The sequence below is a fragment of the Colletotrichum gloeosporioides genome, assembly GCF_011800055.1.
Source record: "Colletotrichum gloeosporioides strain Lc1 chromosome Unknown consensus_87, whole genome shotgun sequence".
NCBI classification, from domain to species: Eukaryota; Fungi; Ascomycota; class Sordariomycetes; order Glomerellales; family Glomerellaceae; genus Colletotrichum; species Colletotrichum gloeosporioides.
In genome coordinates this window covers 12,798-32,764 of record NW_025544732.1, presented here as the reverse complement: position 1 = coordinate 32,764, position 19,967 = coordinate 12,798, and the positions used below count along the sequence as shown (strand labels likewise).

The following is a 19,967-nucleotide window of genomic DNA, read 5'->3' as shown; positions in this document are numbered from 1 at the left end:
AGTCCCGGGCGCAGGGCTGAGCTGTCGGACGCCCAGAAAATGGAAGAGTAATTAGGAGTACCAGGCGATCGGACATGCGCTTAAGGACCTCTGCACAGAAGCAATGTCGGCAGGGCGTGATAGTCAAGCCTATCAATCTTGGGTGCAATGGCTGATGGTCACCATTAGTACTCAATGTCACTTTGAAGTCACTTGCACAACGATAATCCAGGCATGTGAGCCACGTTGGTGGACCTCGACCTCCATGGTGTAGTGGGATGTCGCGGTGAGTATTGGGATCTGCTTCCGGAAAAGCGTGTCATCTTCCTTGAAACCAAAATTGAAATAGACCATGGGAGAGCGTGGAAAATCTCAGAGTGTAGTCAAGGGTGGTGGTTGGCGGGTAGGCGCAAGTTGGCCAAGCTGCAGGCCTGCTGCGACAGATATTGGAAGACTCAACAACACATCGTCTCGGGTGAAAATCGTCTGCGGCAAGCATCGGTTGGTCATTTGATCATTTTTTGGCAAATTTCTTTGATTGCCAGAGAGTGTCCCTTTTGGGTAGTCCCCTTAATGCAGAACCATTCCTAAACTCCAGAAGTCATGCGAGTAACCGTCAAGCTGTTGACCTCGTTTACTCCTCAGGGACTGCCAGACTCGTCAGCGTGTTGAGCGGCCAGGCTGCGCTGCACCGAGCGGGCGGCGGAGGCGCGGTTCATAGGGTGCACTTACTGTCGATCTCGCCAGACTGGATAGCATCGATGATGGCCTGAGGGGGCTTGCCGTCGACCTGGCATCCGACGCTGTATGCCGTACCCAGGATCTCCTTGACAGTGCCCGCCAGGTCCTTTGAGAAGGATTTGTAGCGCATGGTTCGCGCAATCTCGATGATCTCGTCGAGGGCGACGGACTTGCTGTGCTTGATGTTCTTCTCCTTCTTGCGGTCGCGGGGGGGCTCCTTGAGGGCGCGGATGATGAGGGAGGAGGCGGTAGGGACGACGGAGACGGCGGCTTGACGGTTTTGGATGGTGAGCTTCACCGTGACGCGGAGACCCTTCTGTAATTGAAGCTGTGAGCGCTGCTCTTTCCACGACCCTGTCCCACGAGGGGAGGAGGATGGGGATTCGTTCATACCCAGTCGCCAGTGGCCTTCGCAATGTCTTCACCGACCTTCTTGGGAGACAGACCGAGGGGACCAATCTTGGGGGCCAGGGCGGAGGAGGCGCCAACCTCACCTCCGGTGGCACGGAGGTGACTGCATTCGCACACACGACGTTAGCGACAGATTCCCTTCGATTCGGATCGAGCCAGCAACGGCGGCGCGACGAACATGACCTTGACCTCATTGGGATCGAACTTGGGAGCTGCACGGCGACGACATAATTAGTATTTCCACGTCCACAAACATGCTGAATCTTGGGGTAGGCTTACGCATCTTGACTGCTCTCGGATCTGGGTCTGGTGGGAAAGTTGGTGATCGAAGGAAGATTGAGACGCTTTGAGAGGGTCAAGGAAATTTTGCAGATGTGTGCGCCGTCTCCGCAGCCCTAGATGGCAGTCCAGAGCACAGCCATATCAACTGTGGCTGGCATCCTAGTAACGAGAAAATTTGGCGAGACCTCTTTGAGCCTTGGCCAATTGCAAGGGAGCATTCGGCTACCTTCACGTGATCCTCTACCAATTAGGTCCTCTCATGCCGATCCTTCCCTTTTTTCCCCCCCCTTGACCTTCTTCTTTCTGCGCGGATTAGGCTCACTTCACCAGTCGCTTAAACGCTTCAGCCACCAGCCACCAGCCACCAGCCACAAGTGCGGTCATCAGGTGTGCCGTCTTCAAAGCTGGCGGGGGCGGGGCAATTCTCTTCAGTATTCGCCGGCGTCGGTATCCTGGGCAGCTCTCATAGCACTGCAGTTTCTAGTTCAGTTTGCCTTCTGTTTTGCCTTATCACTCTGCAATCAGACAGGAGTCACTTAAAATATAGGTTCTCCTAGGCTTGTGGTATTGCGTCTACTAGAAGATCATCCCGCAAAAACTTGTTCACAGCCATCGCTGGCATAGGCATCTTGCATAAGTCATGATGGGTAGTGTATCCCGCCCATGAACACCGCTCTGGCCAAAACACGCCAAGCCAGGCCTGCTGTCAAACTGGTATCGTTGTCCACGATGCGCCTCCACCATTTCCCGCCAACATCGACAATACTGACGGCGCGCTCACCTGCGTCTATTGCACGCGCGGTGCCCTCAGTTTGTGCCGCTCACAGCCAACCTGCGAGAACATGAACGTTAATTGCCAGTTCGAAGACCAAGCCATCCACAACTACGACTTACTTCATCAAGTGATCCATGAAGGTTTGGAGAGATACGTCATCGGTGAAAATTGTTTGCGCGTTCTGCGCCCCAACGCCGCCATAGGCACCAGTCGTGTGGGTTGTCGAGGGGTTCAGTTTTGAGAGCAGGAATCTATGGCCCGTCAGTTGCTATTCGCGGGGACCCCTGCAGCAGTGACCAACCTTGCTTGCGAACCGCCTTGGTTGCAGACGATAAATCTTGGCAACGGGAATCTGTCGGTGATGAGGTCCTGTACCTCGTCAGCCTAGCGACAACAGAGAGACTTCCAGCAATGAAACATACCCTTGCGTCTTCCTTGGGCTGTTCAAGCAACGCAGCAAAATTCTCATAGCCCTCTTGTTCTTGATAGCCCGCCTTCATCCACTCCGCAATTGTCTCACCGTGGAAGATGAGGATGTGAAAGAAGGTATCGAGCAGGAGAATATGAGTGGGTTGGATGGAGGAGCTGTCGAGGAGAACCGGCGATGCCTCCGCCTGGTCAAATGTATAAGAGTCCAACGTGGGCTGGATCATAATGAGCGAGTTGCTCACATCCTCATGGTTGAGAACATGTCGGTAGAATGCCGTTTCGTCGGGCGAGTTGTTGAACACCTGGAGGAACTGACTTCTTCTCAGGTGGAACATAAATTGCGGGTATAGAGTGAAGTTCTTCTCCAAGCGGAACGAAGAAGGATCATCTTTGCGATAGTCTGCAAAACGGGAGCAGAGTCTGATGAGCATCCTGTCAACCCATCGCAGAACATCAGGCCCGTCGTCAACTTCTGCCTTGAATACGGCGATGCGGGCCATGAGAACAGCCGCGGCTTCCTGGTCGAACGACTGAGCGATTGCTGGATCGCCTGCTGGCCCGCTAAGGTTCCTCGCAATCGTCGTCACTCGAAGATGGAACTGGCCCGACGAATGCTGATAGTATGTGAGAAACTGCATCATACCCTTCTGCGGCGTTTGTTGATGCTGCGCCGGACCCCCTTGGCCGGCTATTTCGAAGTAGACGCCATAGCTAGAGCCAGGATCAATACCACACATCTTCCATGAGCATGTGTTGCCGATGCCACATTCAGTCTCGCCCACTGAAGTAGACTTCTTGTTGAGCGAGATGGCATGTCCGATCAATCCCGTGACCTTCAATTCCTTGGTTGTCAACACTTCAAGCGTCGCGTTGAAGCCCATGAGCAAATTATCGTCGCCATCCTTTTCGAACATGCGAATGAACGACTGCTTGAACATTGAGCTTGTGAAGCTGTCAGTCAAGACCATACTGCCGCCAGTCTGCTGGCAGACTAACGTGATATATTAGCACACACTGCGTTGTAATAAACATCAACGACTGACTCGAGACTTACGACCCTTCATCTCAAGCAGGCCGACTTGATCCAAGCAGCCGGCAAATATGTCGATGACATGCCCATTGTGAGCTGTTCTCTTAGCCAAATTGTCGTAAAACTTTAATGCCTTTTTGTAGTACTTGATGTTATCTCGATCGATGTCGTGGTGTGACCGCATGGGTTCACGTAGCTCGGGGCCGACGACCATACCAGGCCCTTCCGTGGCGGGGCCACCGGCAAACAGCATGATGCGACCGCCAGCATGCTGGAAGGAGGACTCAAGAAGGCCGACCGCCACGCTCAGAGCAACACCGGTGCATCGCAGATTTCTGCGATCGTTCGCGACAGGCCAGGGGTCCTTCTGAAGCTGCTCCAGAGCCTTTGTCAATTGGAATTCAGCCTGCTGGACGGGTAGCAAGAACCGCGATGCGGGACCTGCCGGCATAGGTCGACCCGGTTGTTGAGGCATGCCAGGGCGCATAGCCGGAGACAGAAGACCAAGCATTTCTTGCACCTGCTTGGCATTGTAGTCCTTGCTGCCACGGAATACGTAAGATTTGGCACATTCGGTGTACCCAATCTCATGAACCTGGGCCATAGTGCCGTAGGTGATCAAGCCAACGAGGGCATTTTCAGGTAAAAGACTCAAGCTCATGACCAAGGATTCCTTCAAAGCAGCAAGACTGTCCTCCTCTTGGCATGTGTCTACAACCATCAGAAAGATGGGAGGGCTGGGAGCAGGGCGGGACAGTCGATACTCAATCGTCGTATTAGAGGGGTGCAGCTCGGGGGGGATGGCGTTCGCGGTGATGTCCTTGTAATGCGGTGGCAGGGGATTTCGCGACAGGCAGAAAGGGCAAATCCAGAGACGTGCGCGAACATCTACTGAGCTGTAAGATAACGGGAGAAAGTCAGCCAAGAAGCCGAGTTGAAGGCGACGGCAGCCTACCAGAAGGGATTGAGAACCGAGCGACATGGCTGCTTGCAGGTAACAGGCTCGAATTGGAGAAGAGGGGTGTCGGGCTTCTCCTTGAGAGGTGTGTAGAGGGCTCCGATGGGCACAACGAGGCGTGATGCTTCCTGCAGATGATGGTCAGTTAACGCGAGCTTGACGACTTGGTGATTGGACTGACCATTCGCGAGCTGGGGAAGACATTCCAGCTAAGACGAACGCCGTCACGGTCCTCGACCTCACTCCATTGCTCCTTGAGAGCCTCGTAATCCATCCTTGCTTGGCAGCTGTTGCGATAAAGTCGAGTGTTGCTGGTTGCGTAAAAGAAAGTTGGGTTGTTAAAGTTGGAAACAAGCTTGCAGAACAGGATTCGCTTCAAAGACAGAGCTTTCCCCTGAAAGATGCGGCGAAGTGGTAGCTAACGCGAGATGTGTTCTCACAGGTTTGGACACGAAAGCTGATGACTTCGAGAGGCCACGTTCTGCGAGGTGCTAGACATGGAATGAGGCTTGAAAATGTGGCTTGACGGATTTGAGCCTAACAATGTGGGACACATTTGTTGTGTTCGCACCTGGCTGAGGTACCTGTCTGAGTTAAGGTTCTTATCGACGCACGTGCCCCACTTACCTTCACCTTCCACACCACCTACCTAGGCACCTTACCTACCTTATCTACTTAAGGTACTTACCTAGGTAAGGTAGGGACCCTAGGGACCTCAGCTACCTCAGCTACATTGCATACGGTTCGAATAACGCGATAGAGTAAACTACACAGAATAGGGAACAAAACAAAAGTACCTCAGCAGGTAGGTAGGTTTGTGGGTGCGCGCAATAACACACCTAGCAGCCTCACCGAGTCACCGAAATCTCCCGTCACATTCTGTCACGTGTCGCGTCTTCACTCCCATTCAGGACCTTCTCAACCTCAGCTTCGTCGTTAAATCATTTTGATCACTGAATCCCTACAACGCTACTTATTGTCAGCATGGCTTCAAGTGCTTCCATTACCACGTGCGTGTCATTGCACTTCGACACGTCGGGTCATTGGCTGACTTGTGCTACAGAGTATATGTGCGAAACCTCGAGGAACGCGCCAAAATCGACCAGCTGAAAGATGCTCTGCTCCAAATCTTTTCTGAGTACGGCAACGTCCTCGACATCGTAGCCAAATCGAATCTGAGAGCCAAAGGACAGGCTTTCGTGGTGTTTGATAACCCAGAGTCTGCGCAAAAGGCTATCGACGATGTCCAGGGATTTGAACTCTTCGACAAACCTATGCAGCTTGCCCTGGCACGAACGAGGAGCGACGCGACAGTCAAGACTACCGGCAACGAGGAAGAGTTTGAATTGCATAAGCGTCGTCGCTTGGCTGAAAAAGGTATTTTGTCTCGTCTCTGTCTTTCGCTCGGTCTATTTCTCTCGGACCACCCAATTGATGACTGCGATTTTAGACAAAAAGAGGGCCTACGAGGCCGCCGAGGAGCAGAAGCGACTGAAGAGATCAGGGCCGGCCGGCAGCGTACCAGATATGACAGGCCGACCTGCCAAAGCTGCCCGTGGCACTGGCCTCAAGTCCACCAACCCTTCTGCTACGGCAGTCGTACCAGACGAGTACCTTCCGCCCAACAAGATTCTCTTCGTTCAGAACCTCCCCGATGACTACGATATTGAGGCTGTCACCAGCATATTCGGACGTTTTGAGGGCTTCCGGGAGGTTCGTTTGGTGCCTGGTCGTCGTGGCATAGCCTTCGTAGAGTACGACGGGGAACAGGGTGCCATTACGGCCAAGGAGAACACGGCCGGCATGGTGCTGGGAGACTCGCACACAATCAAGGTCACGTATCAGCGACAGTAAGGTAGTTCATGTGGTCATGTTTCCGTTTTCTCAAGTGGGAGTGGCTATTTCGGCTTAGGGCGAAAGGGACTTGTTTGTCAGGGACGGCCAAATTGGCTAGCTACATAGGCTATAATACAATCGTCGTGGCCCATCGGCATAGACATGCTTGGCGTTTAAAAGATGACATCGTTGTCATCGTCAGCGGCGAGAAGGTCGGTAGGTCCTGACCTGTTGTCACCCTCCTGGTCTGCCATGGCTGCCTTCTTCGCCTTGATCTCTGCGTCTGCGGCTGCCGTGTCTCGTTGTTTCTTGTTCGCCACCTACTCTACTGTCAATTGATGTCGATCAAGAACATCTTATACCGAAGCGCACCTTTTTCAATCTGTAGAACTCCTCTCTGTCCAGCTCGTCCAGTTCTGAGTTGATATCTAAGTCATAGTTAGCTTGCCTGTGGCCAACACCAACTCAGTTCGGCAGATCGTACACTTGATGGTGTTCTCTGTTCTAGGGATAATGACGTGCTCGCTGATATGGTTAGCAACGGCTATTGATTGCACGAGATAGCTGTGCGCCGCTTACATGGCATTGACTGTCTAACGTCAGTACACGAGAGGGCACGAGATCGACCTAGATAACTTACCGCGTCTGTTGACAACCTTGATCACCTCGTCCAGAATCACAAATGCGGTCTTCGGGCATCAGCTAGGTTGCTAGGCACACACACAGGGGGATGTTCCAAGGTTGCGCACCTGTAGACTAGCGAGCTCAACTAAGGCCTCTACGGCGCGAGCATACGTCTCACGGCAACGTTGAACTTGCTGGCCGCCCTTTCCAAGGCCCGTCAGGCCAAAATCATTATTACCTTCAGTGACATAGCTCTCGAAGGCTGGAAGCAGGACACCAGACACGTTCTCCTGCTTGGTGCGTAGGCGGAACCTAGCAGATCTCGCCGATTCCTGAATCTGGTAGCCAATGTCACCCCCGACAGCATACGTGACTTCGGCTAAAGAAAAGGAAGCAATCTGCATGACGCGACCCATCTTTCGCTTGGCCTCGTCGATACGTCTTGTAATCTCTTAGGGTATTGTTAGCCGGCGCAACTGAGAAAAGGGATGAAGCGGCGAACCTCGGAATCGCCTACGATGCAGAGAATGTCAGCAATCAGTCCACGTGATGAGAAGTCATTCCGAGATATCAAAGAGGCATACTTCGTCAGAGCCTCGCTCTTCCTCTTCAGTAGACTGTGACCCGTCTCAGCACCTTTGAGTTTGGCCTTCATGATCCCCAAAGACTGGCGCGTGGGAAACACGGCCTCTCGATCCTGCACAAAAGCAGACTCCCTGTCAGCCACGCAGCCCGAAGAATGTACCTGTTCAGTGCGGGAGTCTTTCACATACAGGAGCGCCCGACATGATGGTTGGAGCTGCGAGAAAGGAGAGCTTCGGTTGACCAGATCGACGGAGATAAGAATGCAACGACCTTAGGACAAGGCGGCTAACAAGCCGCGTGCGACGAGAGTGCAAAGAAGGGAAGACTGAGGAGGTGGATGGTAAACGCCCCGGCAGAAAAATGCGCGTCGAATTCGGATGTCGTTGCTGTCGACGATTGGAAGTTCGTTGCGTTAATCGAGTGCTTCAAATGCCGTAGTTGCTCCAGCAGCTACCAACCTCAAGGTACGTAGGAATGCCCGGGGCCCATAAGATACCTACCTTACTTACGTAGGCACCTAGGTCAGGTACCCATGGTAGGTATGGAAGGCAATACTAGCCAGCTAGTAGGTGGGTTCAGGCAGGCAGGTGCCAGGTATCTCTAAGGTGCCTAGGCCGCAGCGAGCCGTGGAGCTCTGTGGCCTCGAGTTGTACCATCAGTGGTGTGCCGCTAGGATCTTACGCATCAGTGTACCTTGAATTGAGGTACCTCCTGCAGCCCGACGGCACGCGCTGACTAACTACAACGAAGTGGGCCTGGTTTTTCCGGTCGATGCTTGTTGATGTCGCGAAGGGTTCTTCCTCATCGTTTGCTCGTCGTCAATGTTACGATACCCAATCTGTTACCCGGCAGCTGGCGCCGCGATGATTCTCGAGACCTCGTCCGCATAGTGTCCTCTGTCTAAATCACTCCGACAACCCAGTCGTCAATCGCTTCTTCGTTCTGCAGACGCAGATGTTCCGTTTCTCCCTCCTGCTTCCCCAGCCCTCTATTGCCCACGACTATTGGGCAAGCGAACAGCATCAAGATGCCGGCACATGTGCTACCTAACGGCTCCCAAAGATGCGCAGACCTGCACTTGGTTGTACGTGCGGAGTCTCGTCTTCGAGGCTTCCCCCCGCCCCTATATTCAAATGCTAACGCCTGCTCAGAGTGACGAGGATTCTGTCTATGAACAGGATGTTCTGCGAAATCCCGGCAGCACGAAGCCATGGCTGGCCTACATTCAATTCAAGACACAACATGGGACGCTTCACGAGCGCGCCTTCGTGCTTGAGAGAGCTTGTCTTCAACTCCCTCGATCGTACAAGCTGTGGAAAATGGTATGCCCGCGTGCGCCCAAGGTTTCAACTTCCCTATCATGCTGACAAAGTCACGACAGTACCTCGCTTTCCGCATCAAACACGTCTCGAAACTGAACGCTGCAATATTCGCTGCCGAGTATCGAAAAGTAAACGCGCTTTTCGAACGGGGGCTGATTCTTCTCAACAAGATGCCTCGAATATGGGAGCTTTACCTCAAGTTCTTGCTTCAGCAGCCGCTGGTGACCACTATCAGAAGAACGTTTGATCGAGCTCTCCGTGCCTTGCCAATTACTCAGCACAATCGAATCTGGGCTTTATACAAGCCCTTCGCGAATTCAGCTGCGGGCATCAGTGCTGTCAAAGTTTGGCGTCGTTACATGCAGATCCATCCCGAAGACGCTGAAGACTTTATTGAGCTTCTTACACAGGTTGGCCTCTACACTGAGGCCGTGAAGAAGTACATTGATGTTCTCAATAACCTGCGCTTCACAAGCAAGCATGGCAAGGGGCATTATGAGCTGTGGAGCGAGATGGTGGACATGATCGTGGCGCACGCGGCCGAAATAGAGACCGGGCACGAAACAGGTATTGATGTGGAAAGAATCATCAGAAGTGGAATCGTTCGATTTGCCGACCAACGAGGCAAGCTCTGGTGCGGGCTGGCAACGTACTGGATTCGACGAGGTAGCTTCGAACGTGCTCGAGACGTTTTCGAAGAGGCTGTCACGACTGTTATGACGGTCAGAGACTTCACGCTTGTCTTTGACTCGTATGCCGAGTTCGAAGAGTCAATTATCGGGGCACTCATGGAAGTTGCTTCTGATCGTGCAGACAAGGGCATCGTGGACGAAGAGGCGGACTTCGAGCTCGACGTACGCATGATGCGGTTTGAGCAGCTCATGGATCGGAGACCATTCCTCCTGAACGACGTCGTTCTGCGACAAAACCCCAATAACGTTGCCGAGTGGGAGAAGAGGGTCGCACTATGGGGTGAGAATAAGGTAGAAGCTGTGCAAACCTACACTGCCGCCATCGCGACGATACAGCCGAAGAAGGCCGTTGGGCCCTTCCATCAACTGTGGGCCAACTACGCGAAATTCTACGAGCAGGGCGGCGACATTCGCAATGCGCGCATTATCATGGAGAAGGCCGTCAAGGTACCATTCAAGTCTGTAGCAGAACTTGCAGACATGTGGATTGAATGGGCCGAAATGGAGCTGCGGAATGAGAACTTTGACGATGCCGTCCGGATCATGGCGAAGGCAGTTCAGGCGCCGAAAAGATCGACGGTCGACTATTTTGACGAGACCTTATCGCCGCAGCAACGCGTGCACAAAAGTTGGAAGCTCTGGAGTTTCTATGTGGACCTCGTGGAAAGCGTTAGTTCTCTGGAAGACACCCGCAAGGTGTATGAGCGGATATTCGAGTTGCGGATCGCGACGCCACAGACTGTGGTCAACTACGCCAACTTGCTCGAGGAGAATCAATACTACGAAGAGTCATTCAAGATTTACGAACGTGGCCTGGATCTCTTCAGCTATCCCGTGGCATTCGAGCTGTGGAATCTTTACCTTACGAAGGCCGTTGATCGCAAGATTGGCATTGAACGTCTCCGCGACCTTTTCGAACAGGCGATCGAAGACTGCCCACCCAAGTTTGCGAAGGTAATTTACCTTATGTACGGCAACTTGGAAGAGGAACGAGGTCTTGCTCGACACGCCATGCGTATCTACGAACGCGCCACCCGTGCGGTAGCCGATGAGGACCGGGCAGACATGTTCAACTTCTATATTACCAAGTCGGCGTCCAACTTTGGACTGCCGTCAACAAGACCCATTTACGAAAAGGCCATATCCACTTTGCCTGATATCGAGGCACGGGATATGTGTCTCAAGTTTGCCGACATGGAGAAGCGCCTTGGCGAAATTGATCGGGCGCGGGCTATTTATGGCCACGCTTCACAGTTCTGCGACCCACGTACCAGTCCAGACTTTTGGGCCAAATGGGAAGCGTTTGAGGTGCAACATGGCAACGAGGATACGTTCAAAGAGATGCTTCGGATCAAGCGGAGTGTGCAGGCGCAGTACAACACCGACGTCAACTTCATCGCATCGCAAGCGCTTGCTCGTAGCCAGCGACAGCCGGACGACTCGGCAGACCCAGAAGTGGCGGATGCCATGGCCGCACTCGAGAGACAGGCAAGAGCACCAGCCGGGTTCGTGGCAGCAAGCGACACCCAAAAAGTCAGTGCAACAGACACTACACTTGTTGCTGCCAACCCAGACGCAATTGATATTGACGACTTTGACGAGTAACACATCAGTTTGTTGCCCTTTTGTAGTTGGGCAACACACTAGCGATGGTTGGCTAGGTTTAGCAATTTTTATACAGGCAGACTCAGACAGGCACACCCAAACCATCATTTCTGATCCAATGTCGCCAATTCAATTCTTTCCTTGTCGATTCGTACACAGCGTGACAGATTCTGATGTACAGGCTGTGGTGTAAGACATTTACTTCTCAAGGGTGTCGAAGGCAAATTATTTAGTAGGAGTCTTGCCGTAGCCCTTCTCGGTGTGCTTCTCATGGAAGCCTGTAGCGTAGTTCCTGTCGACGTGGCCGTCGCGAGAGCCTGGGGTGGCATAGATGGAGCCTTTACGCTTTTGAAAGCGACTCGGCGGCACCTTCGAAGCGTCTGATCCAAATTACCGGTGAGCACTGCGGATGGTCTCGGGACGCGGCTTCGCACACTTACCCCATTCATCAGTGCTGGCCCTCCGATCTACAGGCGACGAAGAGAGCGCCGGTGCGGCTTCTCCGTTGAGAGCGACCGGCGGCGTTTGAGTCTCGATGGGGATGGCATCGGTGCGGCTTTGATCGTCTGTACCGATACGAATCAGAACATGCTATAGTTAAACGAGTCGGCATCGTGTGGAGCTAACTAGACATTGTAAGATGGGCACGGAACGTTGCAGTGCTCGACTTTGGATCCGGTGGCAGATACGAGGCGAAGAACAAAAGCGTCTGAGATGATTTTGGTGACTGCTAGGACTGTATTCTAGGTGTTTGTTATGCGGGGTTTGGAATAACGGAGGTTGAGTATTAGGGATGGTTGTTGCATACGTCAGATGGTGCAATAAGTAGATTGGCTTGGAGGTAAGTTGGGTAAACTGGCGGGAATGAGGGGGTGGCCGTATTTATGAATACGGGGTAGTGCGTTGAAGCATCTTCCCATACGCACCAGCCGACTTCCACTGCTCGAAGAACGAAGGTGAAGTAGGGTTGCTTGGTGAGTCTAACACCACTGGACAAGAGAAGGACCAACGAGCTGGTCTGGCCTACTATGCCAATGTGAGGTCAGCGACACTAACTGCTTGTACCGGAAAGTATGGCGTGCGGAGTAATGGGGAAGGTATCTGCCAATGACCTCCCACACGGATGGGCGAAGCATGGATTGTCCTCTGATCGATGTGTGCAATTGGAATGGGTCCCCTTGGATGAGCCAGCTTCCGTGGACAAGCCCACGTAACAGGGGGCAATCCCTTTCTGGACATCTACATGGGTGACTACGAGACGGAGGGGCAAAAAGCGATGCACACATGAGGGATCTAAATCGATTTTGCTATCTCTGCAGGACATCTGCTTCTTTGGAGAAAGGCACATCGTGTCTTGGCACTTTAGCTTGTCGACATGCTATACCGGATTTCGTAAGAGGGCGCTATCGCATGCTTCTCTTATTGGCGGTGGAATTCGGGGTTAGTGTGTATGTGCGTGTTGGGAGGCCCTTGCCTGCACATAATCTAACTTTCGCGGGGAAGGTGACGAGGATCTGCGGCTGCCATTGACGTCACGCGTCATCCGTTCGACTGGAAGAGAGACTGCTACTATCGCCTCAAGTTCCTCAGCCCCTTATACCAGTCTGCGGCCGCACCACTTTATGCTTCCAAGGTCTTGTATAGTCAAGATGAACTCATCATGAGGGTGTCATTCACAAGGTCACTTGAGATGAACTGGGGGGCCGAACGGGCAGAACCATTGCGGTAAACTGCAGCCGCGTTACCAGTCACCCTGGATCGTCAAGCCAAGTCAAGTACCTCGGTTTTGTATGATCCTGTGACTATTTCGTCTCTATCGCCTATTGCTTCTGAATCATTTGCTCTCTCCCTACCACGCACTTGGCCACAGGTATTGGGATCAGCCTGTTCAAAGCATAGCTGAGGCCGCATTTACCGTTCCCATTGGGCATATTCCACTTGCATGCTCCGGATTCCACGCCCATATCCGTACGTTCAATATCCAATCCCCCAATCCCCTTAAGTCCACAGGATAAGCATGCCGCATTCTTTGGACATCTCCCTCCTACACCATCGTCAACTTTGTCTGCAATTGTCTGACAGCCTGGACAATTGCCCATACTGCCTTTGTACATCAATGTCCAGACTGAGCGTATGAAACGTCGTGGTAGTTTCCAACCACACAATCCGACTATCTCGGGAAAACAACATATCATGGCCAAGATGCGCAATTAACTTTCAAGAATAAGCACAGCAGTCAGAGAATGGAATTGTGTACTGTCGACGACTAGACACAGTCAAGCCTCCTCCAAACACGGTTTGATAGGCATCAACATCACTCTCAGATCAGCAGCTTCGCCATCGCCAATCCTTCCCGCCTCCGCAGCTTCCCTTCCACTAAGCCCCGCGACAACCTCAAATTCCATCCGAGGAAGCCGCCTTAAATCTCCTCACCGTCGGCGCGAAGCTCGGCCAGGTAGGCGGGATCATCTTCGGGGGCAGCGGCAGCCGACTGAGCGCGCTTAACCATCTTGGCAAGGAGATCCTCGCTTCTCTTCATGGCGAGCATCAAGTTGCGGCGAGCGGCAGCCGGTGTAGTAGTACCAGCCATCTGAACGGGGACCACACCACCGAAGGGCCCAGCACGAGCGGCATTCTGGCAGCGTACGAGGCAGACATTAGACTGGCCGGCGACAGTGCCGGTACAGGTCTGATCAGCCGGGATAGCAGCCTTGAGTGGGAAGTCGGTCATGGCACCGTCACGGTTGCGGGAGTTCTGGCCAGGGGGGGTAGTGACAACGTTGATATTAGTCCACTGGGCACCGGTGGCATCGGCATTGATCATGCAGTCGTAGGGGCCTGGCCATTTGTCAGTCGACTATCAAGCAACCAAGTCACGGATTTCTGCTGCTTACCGCCGCCATCACCGTTGACCTGGTGAAGAGTCATGTCAATGGAGCCGCCAGCGCTGACCTGGGGAAGCATCTGGCCGGTCTCCGCCATAATGGCCTTGGTACCCGTCTCGAGGTTATTGGTGCCTCCGCCGACAGTCTCACCGAAGGTATCAGCGGCGTCGCCCTTGAAGCGGGTGCTGTCCTGCTGGAAGGGGTTACGGCGGGTCCCATCACGAGGAGTACTGGAGTCGATGCCGATAGCCATACCCTGGCCACCAGCATCGCCAGTGGCACCGACGATTGCGGCGTGTCCGGCAACAAGGTCGGCGGTAGCCAGAAGGCCGACGGCCAAGATACTCTTCATGTAAGACATGTTGCTTGTGAGAGAGAAGGTAAGTCCTGACCGGCAGGGGGAAATTATACAATACAAGAAAGATTGAAAGGAGAGAAGGACACCTGGAAAAAGACTGCTGATTGCTTGATGAAGACAAGAAAGCTATATGTTAACCGGAGCGGGAAGTTGCCTCATCTTTATAGGAAGATTCCATCGCAGGGTCAAAGCAACTTCACGACGACTGATGTCGGGATGACACGCTATGCCTCTCCCCTACCCACCTATTCCATCTTGGTGTGATTTCCATGATGCCTGTCGCGGTTGACTAGATGTCCATCCGACGTCCCAAACTGCCAAGCCAACCACTTTTTCCCTTTTTTTCCCTCCCCCCCCTTTTTTTTAACGAGAGAGCCCCAATGCGACTAGGAGTTCGGAAGTATTCAGGTCCAGGCGCGCGCGAGAAGCGCTGATGCCTTGGATTGAAAAATGCCGAGTAGCAAGTTGTGGCGAAGCTGTAAGAGCAGAGCCTCATGCGAGCCTCGGGGATGGGTTGGTTGACGACGAGGGTGTATCAAGGTTCCGGAGTTGGTGTGGCCGAATGTCAGCTGAAAAGCCCGAGCCCATGACCGGGGATGGGATAAGCCTTGAGCTGATCCATTAAGACGCAGCAAACGTTCTAAAAGAAGGGGAAAGGGGAGACGGCATGGGCGGGTGCAGGCCCACAAGCCGATGACTTGCATGCCTGCGTGCCTGGGAATCCCGGTGGCCTGTTCAACAGTACGGTTTATGTTATTGCATGTTGATATTATTGAGGAGCGACATGGCCTAGAACATCATTCATTTACTTGTCCGTCGAATCCCTCTTGACGAACAATAGGACTACACATCGGCACCGTTGGCAAGGCGAGATTGCACCATAGTGTACGGGCGTGTACCAGCGTATCAACAGAGTGCTTTAACCTTCAGGTACGTTGGCAGTTGCATAGCGGCAGTCCCCACTGAAGGAGGATAGGCAACCACCAGCGATCGACACAAGGACCATGGTTCGCACCGAATAATTGTAGGTCAGCCATTCGTTTACCTCTAGCATTCAAGCTGGGGGTAAAGAAAGCAACGGGCCAGCATATACGAAGCTCCAGCCAAAGTGCCTTACGCGTTTCGATACGGGGAGTGGGCGGCAGCGTTTCGACCCTCGATCCACGACGGGTACATCCAAACCGGATCTGCAGCAACGGGGCCACCCACACGAAATACGAGCCAGAAGTTTAGGTATGGGAGGACCCAATCGAATGACACAAAAGTCGGCGTCAACGGCGCGCACTGTTGCTTACAATCCGCCGCAGTAGCCTAGACAACCCTGTATGAAGCAGCATAGGGCGGGGCGGAACGTTGCGGTAAGATGCGGAGCGGTACGCTGTAGTGCGCTGGGAGACAGCATGAGAGCGGCGGACAGACATGAGACAAGGAGAAGGTTACTGAGTGCGAGAAATCATGAGCGCCTCACCAGCGCGTGAGGTAGGTAGTGACCTGTGCAAGGCCAAGCAGACTGGGCAGCGGATTTGCGGCCAACAATTCGTCGGCTGTTTGTCTATGTTACATAGACGTCCCCTTATGCTGACTGGAAATGGGCCAAGTTCAAGTCTGGGTACGTGACGACAAGCAGGGCGATCCCAAGTAAGCCAGGCTGGTCCGTCTGCAGCTGGCAATGACCATGAACAAAAGCCCCGGCGGTATTCTAAAATCTAGTTGTGGAGGACGGCTGTCGCCGTCCTGCTCCTCTGGGCGGCCGTCTGCACCATACGCGGTACATCATGGAGCACGAGTACCTAGACTCACAGGCGAGACTGTCATAAGACGACGCTAAGGTACGGATACAAACGTTGGCGTGCGCATATGTCGGGCATGGGCTAAGAAGATTGGTCTCGACAGCGTGCGGGCAGCGGATGGGGCGAGGAGGCGCTGGCGTGCGAATGCACCAAGGCCGCCCATCAGGCCACCCATCCAGGGCAAGGAAACCTGGATTTATGAGACGGACGTTGTTTGGCGCAGATTGCGCATCGGCCGTCGGTGCAACCGAGATGCCAAACGGATCACGGTATATGGAGGGCCAATCGCATGAAGTTTTACCAGAGCAGTGCCGATCCTGTTTCTTTCTCGAGAGCACGGATACAAGACCAGGGGGAGTTGGGGAGATGTAGCACAAGGGTGCATGCTGGGGTTGCAGCAGAAGCGAAGGAAAGAAAAACAACAGCATGGAGAGAAGACGGTGGGCTCTATCAAGAGGGTCGACGTAAATCCGACGATCAAGTCCCTGTCGCGATTAAGCTACAAGACAAGCCTGAATCAATCCACGGCAGGGGTCTCGGGTCTACCTTAAACCAATTAAACTCTAGATAAGTACTTCCATAGTACGTGTAGGCTGAGGCGAGGATCCAGAAGCTATGCATGGCGACATGTTCCCCTTGGCCAGTGTGGGCAGAACGGTCTCGTCCAATGAGTCTCCCGAACTTTTCAACGGAGACGCAGAGAGGGAGGAAGGGCAAAGTCAACAGCTTTTCTGCGGCGGGCCTTGGCAGTTTGAGCTGGTTTACCACGACCATGTGTTGGTGTTCACCTCTACTTCTGACTGTACACTTCAGGCCAGAAAAGAAGGTTGGAGATGACAGCGAAGGCTAAAGCAATCACGTAATACCTTAACGGCACCGAGGAACTCTGAGTTGCGCGGGCTTCTACACTACCTACCTTAGGTGCCTTAGCTTATGTAACGACCTACCTTACCTTTTCAGGGTGACCCTACGGGCGGGACCCAGCATTTGGTGTGTCGGGGAGGGCAGGCCCGGGACACACGTGCGTTATCAGGTTTAGTCTACCAAACCTTGCTGTCTACCTTAAGGTAAGGCACCTCGACCTCGGCGTTGGGGAGCGTCACTCCGTCCTCGACTGAACACTTGGAACTTGGAGCCTGTGAGTCAAGTCGGTGGAACAGTACACACATCTTTCCTACCCCCTTGTCTCACCAGATTTCCAAACCCACCGCTGCCTCATATCATCCCATTTTCATGAACCATTCCGCACCCAGCCCCGCTTCAGACTGCTCTGCAACCCCATCATCTACCTGCACGGCCATAAAACGAAGTAGCGCTGTTCCACTGTCCGCCTTCTCAGCAAGAGACTCGGCACAACAACTTTCAAAGCTTTCCTGGCCGTCCTCCTTGCCCTAGGTGTGTCATGACATGATACATGCCTGTGCTCGAGCTGCCACGAACTGGAAACGTTGTTGGGCGGTCTACCCCATGAAGAGGAAATTTGACACTTTCCTGGGCCGTCCTGTTCCGTCTTCTCGCAATATGGCTGCTGCCGCCACCACCACCATTGGGACACCCGCCCTTCAACTTACTGCCAAGGAAGAGCAGCTGAAAGAACTTCTCGTCGAAGTAGCTGCTTCGATCGACAGGACTTGTCGCCCTTCGGATCCTCCTCTGGTCCTTCGTTGGGCCGGTGGCTGGGTTCGCGACAAGCTCCTTGGCATCGAGAGTCATGACATTGACACGGCTATCAATGTCATGACCGGCTATACCTTCAGCCAGAAGATGCGTGACTACTGCGACGATCCAGAAAACAGGAGGAAGCACAACATCAGCCCTGATGATCTGGGGAGCATCCACAAGATTGCTGCCAACCCAGACAAGTCCAAGCACCTCGAGACTGCCACTTCCCGCATATTTGGTCTAGACGTCGATTTTGTTAACCTTCGAAAGGAGACTTACACCCAAGACAGTCGCAACCCAACCATGGAGTTTGGCACAGCCGAGGAGGATGCTATGCGTCGAGATGCCACCATCAACGCCCTGTTCTACAACTTGCATACTGGTCTCATCGAGGATCTCACAGGTGGTCTTAAGGACATGGCGTCGCGACTCATTCGGACCCCAATGTCTCCTCTTCAGACATTCACGGACGACCCGCTGAGGGTCCTGAGGTTGGTTCGCTTTGCCAGTCGTCTGGACTTCGACATAGACCCTGCTGCAACGGCAGTCATGGCGGAGCCTTCTGTGCTCGATGCATTGAAGCTCAAGATCAGTCGCGAGAGGGTTGGGGTCGAAGTCGAGAAGATGCTCAAGGGTAGACATCCCCGTAAAGCTCTCGAACTCATACATAACCTCGGGCTTTACGAGGCCATCTTCACAGATCCCAGTGGCGAGAAGTGCCCTGCACCAGATCTCTCCAAGTGGAAGCTTGCTTATGGCTGTCTCGATCTTCTCTTTCGCGACCGCGTGCCGGGATCCATTTACAACACTCTCGTTGCGACAGACGAGGCTGCTTACTTGGCGTGGGCATTGGCTGCAGTCATACCATACTCGCATGTGAAGGACGAAGTTGCCTTTCCGAAGAATAAGGGGACTATACCCGTGACAGCACTGGTGGCGCGAGAGGGCATAAAGGGTCCGAACAAACTGTGTGACATGATCACCGGGGCATCCCGTCATTGCCGCCAGATCACAGCCATGAAGGACAATGTTTGTGCCAAGAACCCGCCCTTTTCCCAAAGAGATATTGTCGGTATGGCAGTCCGAAAATGGGATGCCCAAGGAGGCCACTGGCAGACTCAGATTGTATATGCCATTCTCGTTGAGGCCAAGGACAAATTGGAATCCCTATCCGATTCCGGTGAGCGCTTATGAGAATTGATCTCAGTGAAGATTTGCGGCTAATACTGTTGCAGACGTTTCGGGGTTCCTCACAGGCTGGAAATGTTTCTTGGACCACCTGGCTGATTTGGACGTTATGGATGCCCCATCACTGAGACGCTTGGTAGACGGTCGGTTACTAACGAAGGAGCTTGGTGTTCGCCCAGGTAAATGGATGGGGCAAGCTCTGGAAGTGTGTGTGGCGTGGCAGCTCCGCCACCGCGGCGAAACCGATCCAGCTGGTGCGATAGCCGAAGTGAGGCAACGGTCTAAAGAGCTTGGAATCGCAGGCATGCAACGGCAGAGCTGAGACCCTTTCCTGGCAGCTACGTCAGTGGGAAGCCGAAATAAAAGTATAAAGAAAAGGGGGGAGGGTGTGGCGCGGGGCGGGATTTATCAGATTATAGGGGTTAAAATGGCGCTCTTTAGCTAATAAGGGGCGGCCTAGATAAATAGATAATCTACTTAGTAAGAATAGTAAGCCTTATAAAAGCTATATAGAGAGTTTTACTTATTCTTAAGGATATATATATAATATATATCTAAGTTAATTTATTAATTAATAATTTAATATATATTAATTAATATATTAGCCTCTAGCTAGCTACTATGATTTTTACTTAAAACTTATACTATAATAACCTCTAACTTCCCCCTTTAGCTAACAGCCTACTAGTTATATAATCGCCCTAGATTTTAGCTTAGCTAGATAATCCTATAGATTGCTATCTCTTTAGCCCTATTTCCCCTATATATACTTAGGTGCGCTATTATAATCTTATTACTTTTAATATTACTTTAAT

The 19,967-nt window shown here is 52.9% G+C and overlaps 7 protein-coding genes across 7 annotated transcripts; 3 read left to right on the top strand and 4 right to left on the bottom strand.

Annotated features, from left to right (window-relative positions):
- Nucleotides 1-613: 613 nt before the first annotated feature.
- Nucleotides 614-4,879, bottom strand: GCG54_00013073 (Protein transport protein sec23; the record flags this gene model as incomplete). The annotated part of the gene is made up of 12 exons (XM_045412935.1): nucleotides 614-660; nucleotides 712-1,036; nucleotides 1,114-1,234; nucleotides 1,411-1,526; nucleotides 1,741-1,884; nucleotides 2,239-2,245; nucleotides 2,308-2,439; nucleotides 2,490-2,557; nucleotides 2,611-3,608; nucleotides 3,672-4,543; nucleotides 4,603-4,733; nucleotides 4,787-4,879. 12 exons carry the CDS (start codon nucleotides 4,877-4,879, stop codon nucleotides 614-616), a joined length of 3,054 nt encoding a protein of 1,017 aa, XP_045258264.1.
- Nucleotides 4,880-5,589: 710 nt separating this feature from the next.
- On the top strand, nucleotides 5,590-6,459 carry GCG54_00013072 (U1 small nuclear ribonucleoprotein; the record flags this gene model as incomplete). The annotated part of the gene is made up of 3 exons (XM_045412934.1): nucleotides 5,590-5,615; nucleotides 5,669-5,982; nucleotides 6,056-6,459. The coding sequence occupies 3 exons, from the start codon at nucleotides 5,590-5,592 to the stop codon at nucleotides 6,457-6,459; spliced, it is 744 nt and encodes a 247-aa protein (XP_045258263.1).
- A 155-nt stretch (nucleotides 6,460-6,614) lies between these two features.
- Nucleotides 6,615-7,853, bottom strand: GCG54_00013071 (V-type proton ATPase subunit D; the record flags this gene model as incomplete). The annotated part of the gene is made up of 8 exons (XM_045412933.1): nucleotides 6,615-6,761; nucleotides 6,814-6,869; nucleotides 6,926-6,966; nucleotides 7,021-7,030; nucleotides 7,082-7,130; nucleotides 7,191-7,514; nucleotides 7,568-7,762; nucleotides 7,839-7,853. The coding sequence occupies 8 exons, from the start codon at nucleotides 7,851-7,853 to the stop codon at nucleotides 6,615-6,617; spliced, it is 837 nt and encodes a 278-aa protein (XP_045258262.1).
- An 824-nt stretch (nucleotides 7,854-8,677) lies between these two features.
- GCG54_00013070 (Pre-mRNA-splicing factor syf1) lies at nucleotides 8,678-11,269 on the top strand (the record flags this gene model as incomplete). The annotated part of the gene is made up of 3 exons (XM_045412932.1): nucleotides 8,678-8,734; nucleotides 8,802-8,972; nucleotides 9,032-11,269. The coding sequence occupies 3 exons, from the start codon at nucleotides 8,678-8,680 to the stop codon at nucleotides 11,267-11,269; spliced, it is 2,466 nt and encodes an 821-aa protein (XP_045258261.1).
- Nucleotides 11,270-11,494: 225 nt separating this feature from the next.
- On the bottom strand, nucleotides 11,495-11,903 carry GCG54_00013069 (uncharacterized protein; the record flags this gene model as incomplete). Its single annotated transcript, XM_045412931.1, has 3 exons — nucleotides 11,495-11,649; nucleotides 11,710-11,835; nucleotides 11,897-11,903. The coding sequence occupies 3 exons, from the start codon at nucleotides 11,901-11,903 to the stop codon at nucleotides 11,495-11,497; spliced, it is 288 nt and encodes a 95-aa protein (XP_045258260.1).
- A 1,785-nt stretch (nucleotides 11,904-13,688) lies between these two features.
- On the bottom strand, nucleotides 13,689-14,515 carry GCG54_00013068 (uncharacterized protein; the record flags this gene model as incomplete). Its single annotated transcript, XM_045412930.1, has 2 exons — nucleotides 13,689-14,107; nucleotides 14,164-14,515. 2 exons carry the CDS (start codon nucleotides 14,513-14,515, stop codon nucleotides 13,689-13,691), a joined length of 771 nt encoding a protein of 256 aa, XP_045258259.1.
- A 3,308-nt stretch (nucleotides 14,516-17,823) lies between these two features.
- GCG54_00013067 (CCA tRNA nucleotidyltransferase) lies at nucleotides 17,824-19,158 on the top strand (the record flags this gene model as incomplete). Its single annotated transcript, XM_045412929.1, has 1 exon — nucleotides 17,824-19,158. One exon carries the CDS (start codon nucleotides 17,824-17,826, stop codon nucleotides 19,156-19,158), a length of 1,335 nt encoding a protein of 444 aa, XP_045258258.1.
- Nucleotides 19,159-19,967: the final 809 nt, after the last annotated feature.